The sequence below is a fragment of the Rhinoderma darwinii genome, chromosome 7 (assembly GCF_050947455.1).
Source record: "Rhinoderma darwinii isolate aRhiDar2 chromosome 7, aRhiDar2.hap1, whole genome shotgun sequence".
Lineage (NCBI taxonomy): Eukaryota > Metazoa > Chordata > Amphibia > Anura > Rhinodermatidae > Rhinoderma > Rhinoderma darwinii.
This window is the reverse complement of record NC_134693.1, coordinates 18,495,463-18,509,364: the sequence shown is the minus strand read 5'-3', so window position 1 is coordinate 18,509,364 and position 13,902 is coordinate 18,495,463. Positions and strand designations below refer to the sequence as shown.

Here is a 13,902-nt window from a genome sequence, read left to right as displayed (position 1 = left end):
ATCTATCTATCTATCTATCTATCTATCTATCTATCTATCTATCTATCTATCTATCTATCTCATATCTATCTATATATCTATCTATCTATCTATCTATCTATCTATCTATCTATCTATCTATCTATCTATCTATCTATCTATCTATCTATCTATCTATCTATCTATCTATCTATCTATCTATCTCTCATATCTATCTATCTATCTATCTATCTATCTATCTATCTATCTATCTATCTATCTATCTATCTATCTATCTATCTATCTATCTATCTATCTATCTATCTATCTATCTATCTATCTCATATCTATCTATCTATCTATCTATCTATCTATCTATCTATCTATCTATCTATCTATCTATCTATCTATCTATCTATCTATCTATCTATCTATCTATCTATCTATCTATCTCTCATATCTATCTATCTATCTATCTATCTATCTATCTATCTATCTATCTATCTATCTATCTATCTATCTATCTCATATCTATCTATCTATCTATCTATCTATCTATCTATCTATCTATCTATCTATCTATCTATCTATCTATCTATCTATCTATCTATCTATCTATCTATCTATCTCTCATATCTATCTATCTATCTATCTATCTATCTATCTATCTATCTATCTATCTATCTATCTATCTATCTATCTATCTATCTATCTATCTATCTATCTATCTATCTATCTATCTATCTATCTATCTATCTATCTATCTATCTCATATCTATCTATCTATCTATCTATCTATCTATCTATCTATCTATCTATCTATCTATCTATCTATCTATCTATCTCATATCTATCTATCTATCTATCTCATATCTATCTATCTATCTATCTATCTATCTATCTATCTATCTATCTATCTATCTATCTATCTATCTATCTCATATCTATCTATCTATCTATCTATCTATCTATCTATCTATCTATCTATCTATCTATCTATCTATCTCATATCTATCTATCTATGCATTTCACACTCTCTCTCTCTCTTTATATATATATATATATATATATATATATATATATATATATATATATATATATATATAAAAATCTATCTATCATCTATGTATCTATCTAGTACACAAGAAAATGGATACAGCACACTGAGAACACCAATGGCACCTAAATACTAAAAATAAATATGCATTATTGCTGAATCTACTTACAATAAGGGGGTTCTTAGTGCACATTTTGGTCAAATTGTGTGAGCCCACCTGCCACGACAAGACAACCTCAATAAAGTGGGTCCCTACACTGCTCATACACCCATACACTGCATGTAAAAACCTGGGTCCCTACACTGCTCATACACCCAGACACTGCATGTAAAAACTTGGGTCCCTACACTGCTCATACACCCAGACACTGCATGTAAAAACCTGGGTCCCTACACTGCTCATACACCCAGACACTGCATGTAAAAACCACACTTAAACTTCCATGGGGCATAAAAAATCCAAACCTTAACAACTAATCGATGCAACACACTGACCAGTGTTGGAAAAAGGCCTTAACACTGTTTATACCTGATGAACGAAGCTTTGGTCTATAGTCAATTGCCACCTAAGGGAGTAATGGAAGTAAATAAATAAATAAATAAATATAAATATATATATACAGACCCGCTGTTAATAGTTGCCACATATACTGAGATCAGGGTTGATTGTGGATGCTTATTTTCCCTGTTCCACCAATGAAACGGAGGCTAAGGGCTTCTTCTCCAGCTAACAATAGAGGGTTCTGAATGGAGGATCCCTGAAAATTCCCTAACAGTACAAAAGGAGAGGGGTGGTGTAAGCCAGGTTACTACTTTATGGGGCTAACATCACATTCGATCTGACCATTCGATTTTCGACAAAGCAAGCATACTAACTAGGAGGCTTTCTCTGTGGTCTCCTAGAGTTTCTCTTCGAAGTCTTAACTTTCTGCCATCACTTGTAATAGTTTCATTATCCAGTACTGGGGTCATATTAAGGCTTTATGTGCCGAAAATAGAAAACGACAGAAATCCTTTGCTTTACTACGGCCTGATTCAGGGAATTATCAAGTGATTATAGAAATACACTCGAGAGGATTTTTAATGTGAGGAATCCAAGACGGCAGATTTTTCCAAAAGACTAAAATTTTATATTGCCTAGTAATTTGTAAAAACAATAAGTTTATATTTCGGCTCAGCAGGTAATATCGAAAATGTGTCTAACATGGGAAAAGTTTATTCCTTTGTATTTGTTCGACTATATCACCATAACTACAGATTGGTTCATAATCTCTGCTTATGGGAGAGCAGAGGTTTCTAAAGGGTTATCGATAGGTAAGGAGTATAGCCGACTGTTACCGTACAGGGTTACCATGGTAACGTACAAAAACAAGGTGGACTCTGCAAGGGCTTAAACTGCACTCAGTGCCTCAACTCTCGCTGCAATTTACTGCAATCAATGTTCCTCTTACTTTAATTCAGTACCTGGGCTAGTGGAGAGATCCCACGTAATATGAAATAAATGGACAGCATCAAGTCAGATATAGAAATATAGAAAACAGGACTAAAAGTCCATCATAAAATAAAGAAAACAGGTACAAGGCGTAATTACATTTTTAATTCTCAAAACCTGATAGACAAATACTCGGTTCAAGGGGTTTTCCGGGACTAAAACATTGATGGGTCATCAATGTTTTTCTCTGTCTTCGGTATTCAGCATGAATCCAATTTTTCTGTTCCATTTCTGCTTATCTGGGACCGCTCGCAATTACCCGGTAGTTACACAAAGAGTGTATCATTTTCTGGAGGACTCAGCAATTTGTGCATTAAATATAATGTACATCCCTTTATTTTAATAGGCAAAGTGTAATACTTTATCTCCCCTGTGGTAGTGCTGCAGGTGAATTAAACACTTGGTGCCAGGTTACTCCACAGATCACACCTGATCACTTGGGTCGTAGCAGCAGGACACCCGGTAATCAGCTTATTGTCAGTGGACCATTTTATCCTAAATTCATTATAAAATGCAGACATACCCTATGAAGAAATCCATTGGTCACAAGACAAATTTCTCTCTCATACCCCCATTTTTTAGATCCATTTTAGACCCATTCCTCTCTCCATCTTTGATACTGGTGGTCATCATGGATATGGTGTGTCGTTAATACACAACACCAATTCATCTGCTGTTTGCCTGGTGACAATGAATGTCATCTTAGATCAAAGTCTCTTCAAGGTCGTCACTTAGGATCAATCTAGATAATCCAATCAAATGGAGTACATACAAATGATTCACTAAATGAGTCTGAAGGTCTCAGTACTCTGGCAGATGACAGTGCCTGGCACCATAGCAATGAGGTTCTCCGCTATTATCACTCACCCATTGCTAGAGTGCAGAAGGGTATAGCGGTCTACTCTAAGACCTCATGCACACAAGCATATTACGCCAACCTTACAAGTTGTATGGAGCTGTAATATTGCACTTTACCTACTGCACCTTTGTATTCTCAGAATTTATAGGGAGGCGTACTACATCGGATGCTTTATTATGGAGCCAAACCTACGAAATATGGTGCTGTATAGACTATGGAGCACCATGTGGCGGCACATGTAGTGCCCATGGCTCCATAGTGGTCTCCGTGTGCCTCCATAGATCCTCATGGCTCTGCTGTGCACGAGGCCCTAGAGTGACATAATTTTAATTGGAAATAAAGTATGCCTTTAACAATATGCTTCATAAATTCATTTATATTACCTTTGAAATAATTTTATGATTGTTTTCTCTATACAATAATCCAAAGAGCTATTTTTTAGCGTATGTTGTTTCTACGGAATGTTCTTTGTCTTGGGAACATTTACTGCTTGAAGACTGTTCTTTCTTGTACCTATTTTGAGAGCTGTATATATTTACTATAATTATTTCCGTCAAAAGCCGCACGTCGCAGTAACGCATATTTCCTCTTCTGTCTTTTGCAGCTCTCAAATTGTTTACCTTTGACTCTAACCACATGAAACATATTCACCCGCATGCTCTTATGGAAGGAGATTACATAAAGATTTCTCCAAAGAAAAAAGAAGCTTCGCCATCCAATGGTAAGGAGCACCTTAGTCTTTTTGTGTGGGATGGGAAAGGTTAGAACAATTTGCGGGAGGTTTTTAGTGGGTTAAACAAATCTTCTGAAAGTTTCAGATATTCCATTTGCAATGAAAAGGCTAATGATCTAAATATTTGTATGCAAATTGAGCAAAGCACAGAAATAACGGGCACATTAACGGGCCGTAATTAAAGGGGAACCATCATTAATACATATAATTGTTTATTATGCTATTTTGTACTTTATATTTAAATGTAATTAAACTTTACGTTTCTTCATTAGAAATAAAATGAGCATAGTTTGATAGCAGTCCCTGCTCTTTATTATATCGGCCGTAACTTCTTATAGGCTGTAGATTAATAACTAGAATACCATGTACACTATAAGATTTTATATCTTACCATTATCATGACTGCATGGAAATTCAGGAACTCAGCTGCTGGAAATATACCATATAGTTCGTCTAGAATGGATTTTTCAATGGGTTTGAATACTTTCCTGGTCAAGAATAGGGTCAAAGTGGCCCACCAGAGTGACATTGGATCCTCCAAGGGCTCAGGCTCTGACACACCAATATAGAGGTGTTGCTAGTCAGGGGCTGTTGGGGCATATGCCCCAAGTGCTGGATGCTAAGGCGAAAGCCAACGTGTCACTGTATTGGCCAAGGTATTTAGATACAAGGCTAGGGCAGAGAACTAAATCTAGAACTGAAGTAAAAGCCTAGCTACCGTACTGCAATAATGGTCCGAAAAGGTCTAGCAGAAGACATCAGGTACAGAACATTTTGCAGGGTGTCTGTTATAGGGGCAGTTTTATGAAGTGGGTGGGTATAGAACACCCTGTTGCTGAGAGGATTATGGAAATTATGACAGCAGCGGGGGATGAGGATGTTGATATTGTGGGAATCAGTGACCAGTCTAATAATGTAACTATGTTGTTGAGCATAGAACTGCATAGGTAAGGGACAAGATCATAGAGTGGACATTGACGGGAAAACTCTGTGGCCATGCAGCTGATGAGAATGCAGTAGGAGGGGAGTGTGATGATCTTGTGTGAGAAAGTGATCTATTTACATATTATTATATTGATGAGGATAGGGCCGGTTCAATATTAGAGTCCCAATGTTGGAATGTTAAAAAATAATAATAGCAGTATTGTTTCTAGTGAATTCTGACCATCTGACTAGAATTACAGCATTTTGTTTTGGTGGATCAACAATAATCCAGATTCCAGGTGGTAAATCTATGTAGCAAAGTCTCAAACAAGTTGATTTTAAAGCGTACATCCAGTTACAACTATTTTAATATACGATGACACTAACATAAGCCACTTCATTAGAGAACTGTGCCTCTATATGATGCTCGCGGACACCCCTGCTGTATGGATGAATTAACGGACGCGGTTGAGTGGGCGGGGCCTGTCTCCTGTGCACTTAAATCCACTGCTGCTCAGATCCTAGCAGAGACCGATTCTTGCGCTGTGTATGGAAGCCAATAAGACCAAGCTTGGTTCAATGCAAACACAGCAGGGGGTCCGGCACGGATTATTACTAAAGGGAGGCACGGTCCTCTAAGAAAGTATATTGCAAAGAGGTTTATATGTAAAGAGATTTCACATATTACAATTTAGTTGTCACTGGAGGACTCTTTAATATAAATATTATTTTATAAGAAACAGATTTTTTTTCAGAACCTATTAAAAAAAACTTTTCCGTAGCATCTAATCATGTTTTGGGCAAAAATTTTATGTCATAATAAGGGCGGGTTCACACATAGCGGAATTTCACTTAAATTCCGCTGCGGACACTCCGCAGCGTTAATCCGCAGCGGAGCCGTTTCTCCATTGACTTTCACTTTAATTTAGCAGTGTTCGTTTACACGATGCGTACAATTCCGCTGCGGAGCATAGGCTGCGGAGCGGAATTTGGTGTCCGCAGCATGCTCTGTCTGTTGCGGAGCAGTGGCGGACTGGTTGCGGACTCATGGCGGAATTTCTCCATTGACTTCAATGGAGAGTCAAAATTCCGCAATGAAGTCCGCAGATCTTATGTGTGCTGCGGAGCGTATTGTTTTTACTACCATGACATTTCTTCATTCTGGCTGGACCTATGTATTTCTAGGTCTACAGCCAGACTGAGGAAGTCAATGGGGCTCCCGTAATGACGGGAGCGTTGCTAGGAGACGTCTGTAAATAGTCACTGTCCAGGGTGCTGAAAGAGTTACGCGATCGGCAGTAACTGTTTCTGCACCCGGGACAGTGACTACCGATCTCAATATACATGTATCTGTAAAAAAAAATATAAGTTCATACTTACCGAGAACTCCCTGCGTCTGTCTCCAGTCCGGCCTCCCAGGATGACGTTTCAGTGTAAGTGACGGCTGCAGCCAATCACAGGCCAAGCACAGGCTGCAGCGGTCACATGGACTGGAGCGTCATCCAGGGAGGTCGGGCCGGATGCCGAAAGAGGGACGCGTCACCAAGACAACGGGCGGTAAGTATGAAATTCTTTGACTTTCACTAGGGAAAGTGCTGTCCCTTCTCTCTATCCTGCACTGAATAGGGAGAAGAGAAGCACTTTTCCTGCAGTCCGCAGCGGCCAGTCCGCATCAATTTTCTGCACATTTTGTGCAGATCCGCTGCAGAATCTGCAACGCAGATTCTGTGCGGCATTGATGCGGACAGTTGCGGAGGAATTCCGCCATGTGTGGTCATGCCCTAAGACTCTCTGATCCCGTTCATACTCATTTAATCAGGTCCAGTGGATTGCTGATGTCATCTGAAGGACATCTAAATAATCTACAGTGAATATAAAAAGTCTACACACCCCTGTTAAAATATTAGTTTTTGTCATGTTACAAAATCAGTCCAAGATGAATCATTTCAGAACTTTTAATGTCACCAATAATCTGTACAATTATATTGAAAATCAAAAAATTTTTAGGGTGGAAAAATACAAATAAATAACAAAAATATTGTGGTTGCATAATTATACACACCCTTAAACCAATGCTTTGTTGAATTACCCTTTGAGTTTATGACAGCATTCAGTCTTTTTGGGTAGAAGTCTATCAGCATGGCACATCTTGACTTGGCAATTGCTGCCAACACTTCCTTGCAAAAGCGCTCCAAATCTGTCGGATTGCGAGGGCATCCCCTGTGTACAGCCCTCAGGTCATCCCACAGATATTCAATGGGATTCAGGTCTGGGCTCTGGCTGGGCCATTCCAAAACCTTGATCTTCTTCTGGTGAAGCCATTCTTTTGTTGATTTGGAGGTTTTGCTTTGGGTCGTTGTCGTGCTGAAAGATGAAATTCGTATTGAGCTTTTTAGGAAAGGCTGCAGGTTTTGGGCCAATAATGAATGGTATTTGGAACTGTTCATAATTCCCTTCACCTTGACTAAAGCCCCAGTTCCAGCTGCAGAAAAACAGCCCCAAAGCAGAATGCTGCCTCCACCATGCTCCATAATGCTGCCTCCACCATGCCCATAATGCTGCCTCCACTATGCTTCATAATGCTGCCTCCACCATGCTCCATAGTGCTGCCTCCACCATGCTCCAAAACGCTGCCTCCACCATGCTCCATAATGCTGCCTCCACCATGCTCCATAATGCTGCCACCACCATTCTCCATAATGCTGTCTCCACCATGCTCCATAACGCTGCCTCCACCATGCTCCATAATGCTGCCTCCACCATGCTCCATAATGCTGCCTCCACCATGCTCCATAATGCTGCCTCCACCATGCTCCATAACGCGGCCTCCACCATGCTCCATAACGCTGCCTCCACCATGCTCTATAATGCTGCCTCCACCATTCTTCACTGGGTATGGTGTTCTTTTGGTGATGTGCAGTGTTGGCTTTGCGCAAAAAAACAACTTTTGGAATTATGGTCAAAAAAGTTCAACCTTTGTCTCATGAGACCATAACACGTTTTCCCACATGCTTTTGGCAGACAATGTAGGTCTTTGCAAAACATAGCCGGGCTTGGATGTTTTTCTTTGTTAGAAAAGGCTTCCGTCTTCCCACCCTACCCCACTGCCAAGACATATGAAGAATACTGTAGATTGTTGTCACATGCACTACACAACCAGTACCTGACAAAGTCCTGCAGCTCCTTTAATGTTGCTGTAGGCCTCTTGGTAGCCTCCCGGATCAATTTTCATCTTATCTTTTCATCAAGTTTTGAGGGATGTCCAGTTCTTGGTAATGTCACTGTTGTGCCAAATGTAATCCACTTCTTGATGACCGTCTTCACTGTGTTCCATGGAATATCTAATGCCTTGGAAATTCTTTGTTACCCTTCTCTTGACTGATGCCTTTCAACAATCAGATCCTTTTGATGTGTTGTAAGATCTTTACGGACCATGGCTTTTGCTGTCGCATGCAACAAAGACAATGTCAGGAAAATCCGAATAGAACAACTGAACTTTATATGGGGTTACTCAGTATCACCTTAAATAATGGCAGCTGTGTACTGACTACTATCTAACATGAGTATAAATGTGATTGGCTTATTCCGAACACAACCACATCCCCAATTATAAGAGGGTGTTCACACTTATGCAACCAAATTATTGTAGTTTTTTATTTTTATTTCTACCCTATAAATTATTTCAGTTTGTTTTTCAATGGAATTGTACAGATTATGGGTCACATTAAAGATGGAAAAAGTTCTGAAATGATTCATCTTGTACTGACTTTGTAACATGACAAAAACCTGGCATTTTAACAGGGGTGTGTAGACTATTAATATCCACTGTATAGAACGTTTGTGTGTATTGAAATTTAATATATATTATTATTTCATAGACACACTGTATGTAAAGATTTATATATATATATATATATATATATATATATATATATATATATATATATATATATACACACACAGAAACCTGTGCATTGTTTTCCTTAGCAATTCAGACAGCAGGATCCTGGCTCTGAATACCAATGACAATCGAGGTGAATAACACTGCTAGCTCAGTCCTTAATAGCCGGAGCAAATGACTTTAAAGAACGATTTAATCAAAGAAATGTGCCACAGCTCATTAAAATAGTATTAGCTGAATAAATGAGCACAATGCAATGCTAGACCTGACAGCATTTGTCAAATCGCCCCCTCTAGTATTAATCTAGGTGCAATTAGGCAAACAACCATCTACCGTGTATTTAGGGGGAATATACATGTATTTACTGTTCGTGTGTTTGTGAAGGTAGACGAAAGAGCGAAATAAAAGTATCGGACAAAAATAATAATTATTTGGCGGTCCTAATGCTTGCAAATAGGATTTCTTTTTTCTGTATTTAAATAAATTGCAGAATTATATAATAATTCAACATTTAAAAAGTCCAATTCAATGGCCTAAGAAATAGCTGCATTGTTACGAGATGGTTTTGATTCTTAAGCCATGCGATCATATATGAGGAGACACTTGGCATTGTTTTTTGTGGTCATTCTGCTGAATGTAAAAATTGTGTAATAGAAAACTGAGGAGGGAAAAGTAGTGATGACTGAAAGTTTAGGGGGAGGCACAGCATGAGCAAATGAAGGTGAACATTTCACATAAAGAACAAATGACCAGATTTAAAGTAAATCTCCACTTTTAATACCATTCTTTTTTTCAGATCCAACACTTTGTTCTTGTCAGAGCTCAGTTTTTCTGAAACAGAACTCCAAATTCCCTGCACAGTTAGAGCTAAATGATGAAATCTGGCTTCCTACAGCCACCACTAGGGGGAGCTTACTGCATACTGTTTTTATCATTGAATTTAATGTATAAGTTGTATTCAGTAAGCTAATAAGCTCCCCCTAGTGTAGGCTACAGGCAGCCAAAAGAAGAGTAATATGGGGCATTACTGTACCTCCAGATGCCTCCGATTCAATTCTGTTTAAAACCAACAATAAATGGTGGCATGCTCCATCAAATGTCGTGTTACAAAACAATACTTCACATGGAGAATAATTCTGTACTACAGCACCATACAGAGCAACAATCAGCGACACACCGAGTACCCAATGCTCCTTGTACCACTTACAGCCTCCTGCAAATGGTTTTCCTGTGAGCATGAAGCTTAAAGGGGTTATCCAGTTTGAGCAAATTAATGTTATTCTTTTGTATAATTAAAAGTTATCCAATTTTCTAATATACGTTCTCTATTAATTTCTCACGGTTTTCAAGATCTCTGCTTGTTGTTATTCAGTAGGAACATTCATTGTTTGTTTCCAGTGGATAACATTCATGTGATGAATACACAGGTGCACGGTTTGTTACAGAATATGTATGAGACTTGTGTCTACTAATGATCCCAGCACCTGAGTGTCCGTCACATGACCATGGACAAAATTGTATCCACTGAAAATAAACAATAAAGGTTCCTACTGAATAACAAGTCAGAGATTTTGAAAACCATGAGGAATTGATACAGAAAGTATATGGAAAAATTTTATAACTTTTAACTATATCAAAAAATAATATTAATTTGCTAAAACTAAAATACCCCTTTAAGACAATAGTTATTGTCACTGTGACCCAAATACAAGTATTTTATGCATGCAACCTTTGGTATAGTGACAGATGATCCATGCAAAAAATTTAATCAAGAGATGGCTGCTAATTGTGCTCACTTGCTAATTATCAGCTATGTTCCCATAACTGAAAATGTATCTTTTTATTTTTATGTATATATAATGCACTACGTGCATTTTTTTCTACAGTGTGTGCTGTGTGTATGTATAGATGAAAGGTCGTTTTCAGGCAAAACATTTAAAAAAAAGCAATACTACAAAGGTGCACAAGTTTTTCATCTACAGACTGACACATTTCCATGTTCTCTTGTCTACACCAGGTACGGTGAGCATTGTATTTCTCCGGTATGACAACATTGGATCTCTCCTTACATCACCTGAAAACATGGCAGTAACAGACAATTATAGCACTTTAGAGGCAAGTGAGATTGTAAATTCACCAATTATTGCAGCAGCGATCAACTCTAATCCTCCAACACTTTACCAACTGGAAAAAATCATGTTTCTTCTAAAACATTTAGAGGTGGGTATCTTTCTGTATCATCTAAATGCTTTGTAATGCAATAAATAGAAGCAATAAATTATGGTAGGACTGATAAACTGTTATATTGTATGCTGGTAAAAGGGTTATAACCACAAAACATGTCCACTCAAAATAATCTGCCCCCCCCCAAAAAACAAAAATTATCTTTATAATTTCAATTTAACCCCCATTTTAAATTGTTTACTCACAACAGCTACCATGTTGTTGTTGTTGTTGCATCATGTTGAATCACATCCAATCAGCGACATGCTGCAGTATACTGTCTATGAGGTAATGGGACTATATTGCCTCAAGTGGTATCCAGTGAATTTGGTTCCCTGTTTGAGATGAATGGGTTTCCAATTATCCACCTAAAGAGATATTGAAAAGTTAATGTTTTTATGTATAGCCGACCATGCACAGTATTGACAACTTTGGTTAGTAAGACATCTCCTGTTCTCAGACCCCTTTCTCGTGCTTCTATGATTAGTATCTGTCATCTCTCCTGTGTGGTGTAGTATAGAGGATCTGTCAGCTCTCCTGTGTGGTGCAGTATAGAGGATCTGTCAGCTCTCCTGTGTGGTATAGTATAGAGGATCTGTATCCTTCCGTCTGGAGCTGCCCCCATCCTTTCGCATACATGACGTCTTCCATGCCTCCCTCCTTAAACGCTGCTCCCCGTCCTGGTCCCCCTCGAGGAAACCTCCTGTTCCCGTTCTCACCCCTGAGGGGGTGGAATTCGAGGTGGCCAAGATTATGGACAGTAGGATGGTCCCTGGCTCCCTCCAGTACCTGGTCAATTGGAGAGGATACGGGCCGGAGGAGAGGACTTGGGTACCTGCCCGTGATGTTCACGCTGGGGTATTGATCAGGAGGTTCCACCTTCTCTTCCCTACTAAACCGGGTCCTCTTAGTAAGGGTCCGGTGGCCCCTCATAAAAGGGGGAGTACTGTTAGGGATCTGCCAGGTACTACGTCTAGGTATACTCCTGGGATTAATCAATCCACACCTGAGGCCAGACCTGTTCGACTGACACCATCTCCCACCAACCAGGGTGGCAGGCTCAGGAGTGGGAGAGCCTATCGCGGCCTGGTCAGTCTGAGTTAGCTCCGCCCCCTGTCCTTTATTACCTGCCGTGTTCTCTTCCTCAGTGCTTGTAATTCTTCTGGATTCCTGGCCTCACTGCTGCTTGCTCCAGCCTGCTTCTGCCGTGCTTCTGCCTTGCTGCAGTTCCGCTTAACCTGCTTTGCTTTGCCCCTGGCTTGCTTCCTTCTCCGTGCTCACTTTGGTATACTCCACTTCATCCTAGTCCTGACTACTCATTCACTGCTCCGTTTCCTCGCGGCGTTCCATGGCTACTGCCCCTTCCCTTGCGTGTTCCCTGTTTGTTCTCCCGTGCACTTAGACAGCGTAGGGACCGCCGCCCAGTTGTACCCTGTCGCCTAGGGCGGGTCGTTGCAAGTAGGCAGGGACAGGGCGGTGGGTAGATTAGGGCTCACTTTCCCTTCACCTCCTTCCTGCCATTACAGAGGAGCTGTCAGCTCTCCTGTGTGGTGTAGTATAGAGGAGTTGTCAGTTCTCCTCTGTGGTGTAGTATAGAGGATCTGTCAGTTCTCCTGTGTGGTATAGTATAGAGGAGCTGTCAGCTCTCCTGTGTGGTGTAGTATAGAGGAGCTGTCATCTCTCCTGTGTGGTGTAGTATAGAGGATGTGTCAGTTCTCCTTTGTGGTGTAGTAAAGAGGATCTGTCAGTTCTCCTGTGTGGTGTAGTATAGAGGAGCTGTCAGCTCTCCTGTGTGGTGTAGTATAGAGGATCTGTCAGCTCTCCTGTGTGGTGCAGTATAGAGGATCTGTCAGCTCTCCTTTGTGGTAGAGTATAGAGGATCTGTCAGCTCTCCTGTGTGGTGTAGTATAGAGGATCTGTCAGCTCTCCTGTGTGGTGCAGTATAGAGGATCTGTCAGCTCTCCTGTGTGGTATAGTATAGAGGATCTGTCAGCTCTCCTGTGTGGTGTAGTATAGAGGATCTGTCAGCTCTCCTGTGTGGTGTAGTATAGAGGATCTGTCATCTCTCCTGTGTGGTGTAGTATAGAGGATCTGTCAGTTCTCCTGTGTGGTGTAGTATAGAGGATCTGTCAGTTCTCCTGTGTGGTATAGTATACAGGTTCTGTCAGCTCTCCTTTATGATGTAGTATAGAGGATCTGTCAGTTTTCCTGTGTGGTGTAGTATAGAGGATCTGTCAGCTCTTCTGTGTGGTGTAGTATAGAGGAGCTGTCGGCTCTCCTGTGTGGTGTAGTATAGAGAATCTGTCAGTTCTCCTGTGTGATGTAGTATAGAGGATCTGTCAGCTCTCCTGTGTGGTGTAGTATAGAGGATCTGTCAGCTCTCCTGTGTAGTAAAGAGGATCTGACAGCTCTCCTGTGTGGTGTAGTATAGAGGATCTGTCAGTTCTCCTGTGTGGTATAGTATAGAGGATGTTAGGGATCTGCCAGGTACTACGTCTAGGTATACTCCTGGGATTAATCAATCCACACCTGAGGCCAGACCTGTTCGACTGACACCATCTCCCACCAACCAGGGTGGCAGGCTCAGGAGTGGGAGAGCCTATCGCGGCCTGGTCAGTCGGAGTTAGCTCCGCCCCCTGTCCTTTATTACCTGCCGTGTTCTCTTCCTCAGTGCTTGTAATTCTTCTGGATTCCTGGCCTCACTGCTGCTTGCTCCAGCCTGCTTCTGCCGTGCTTCTGCCTTGCTGCAGTTCCG

At 40.5% G+C, this 13,902-nt stretch overlaps 1 protein-coding gene across 1 annotated transcript in view; it reads left to right on the top strand.

The window, feature by feature from the left end:
• ADGRL4 (adhesion G protein-coupled receptor L4) overlaps positions 1 to 13,902 on the top strand; it is a 139,900-nt gene that overhangs the window by 58,905 nt on the left and 67,093 nt on the right. The window contains exons 8-9 of the mRNA XM_075832889.1: positions 3,971 to 4,087; positions 10,942 to 11,144. Coding sequence (XP_075689004.1) covers positions 3,971 to 4,087; positions 10,942 to 11,144 — 320 coding nt within the window. The remainder of the gene's footprint in view (positions 1 to 3,970; positions 4,088 to 10,941; positions 11,145 to 13,902) is intronic.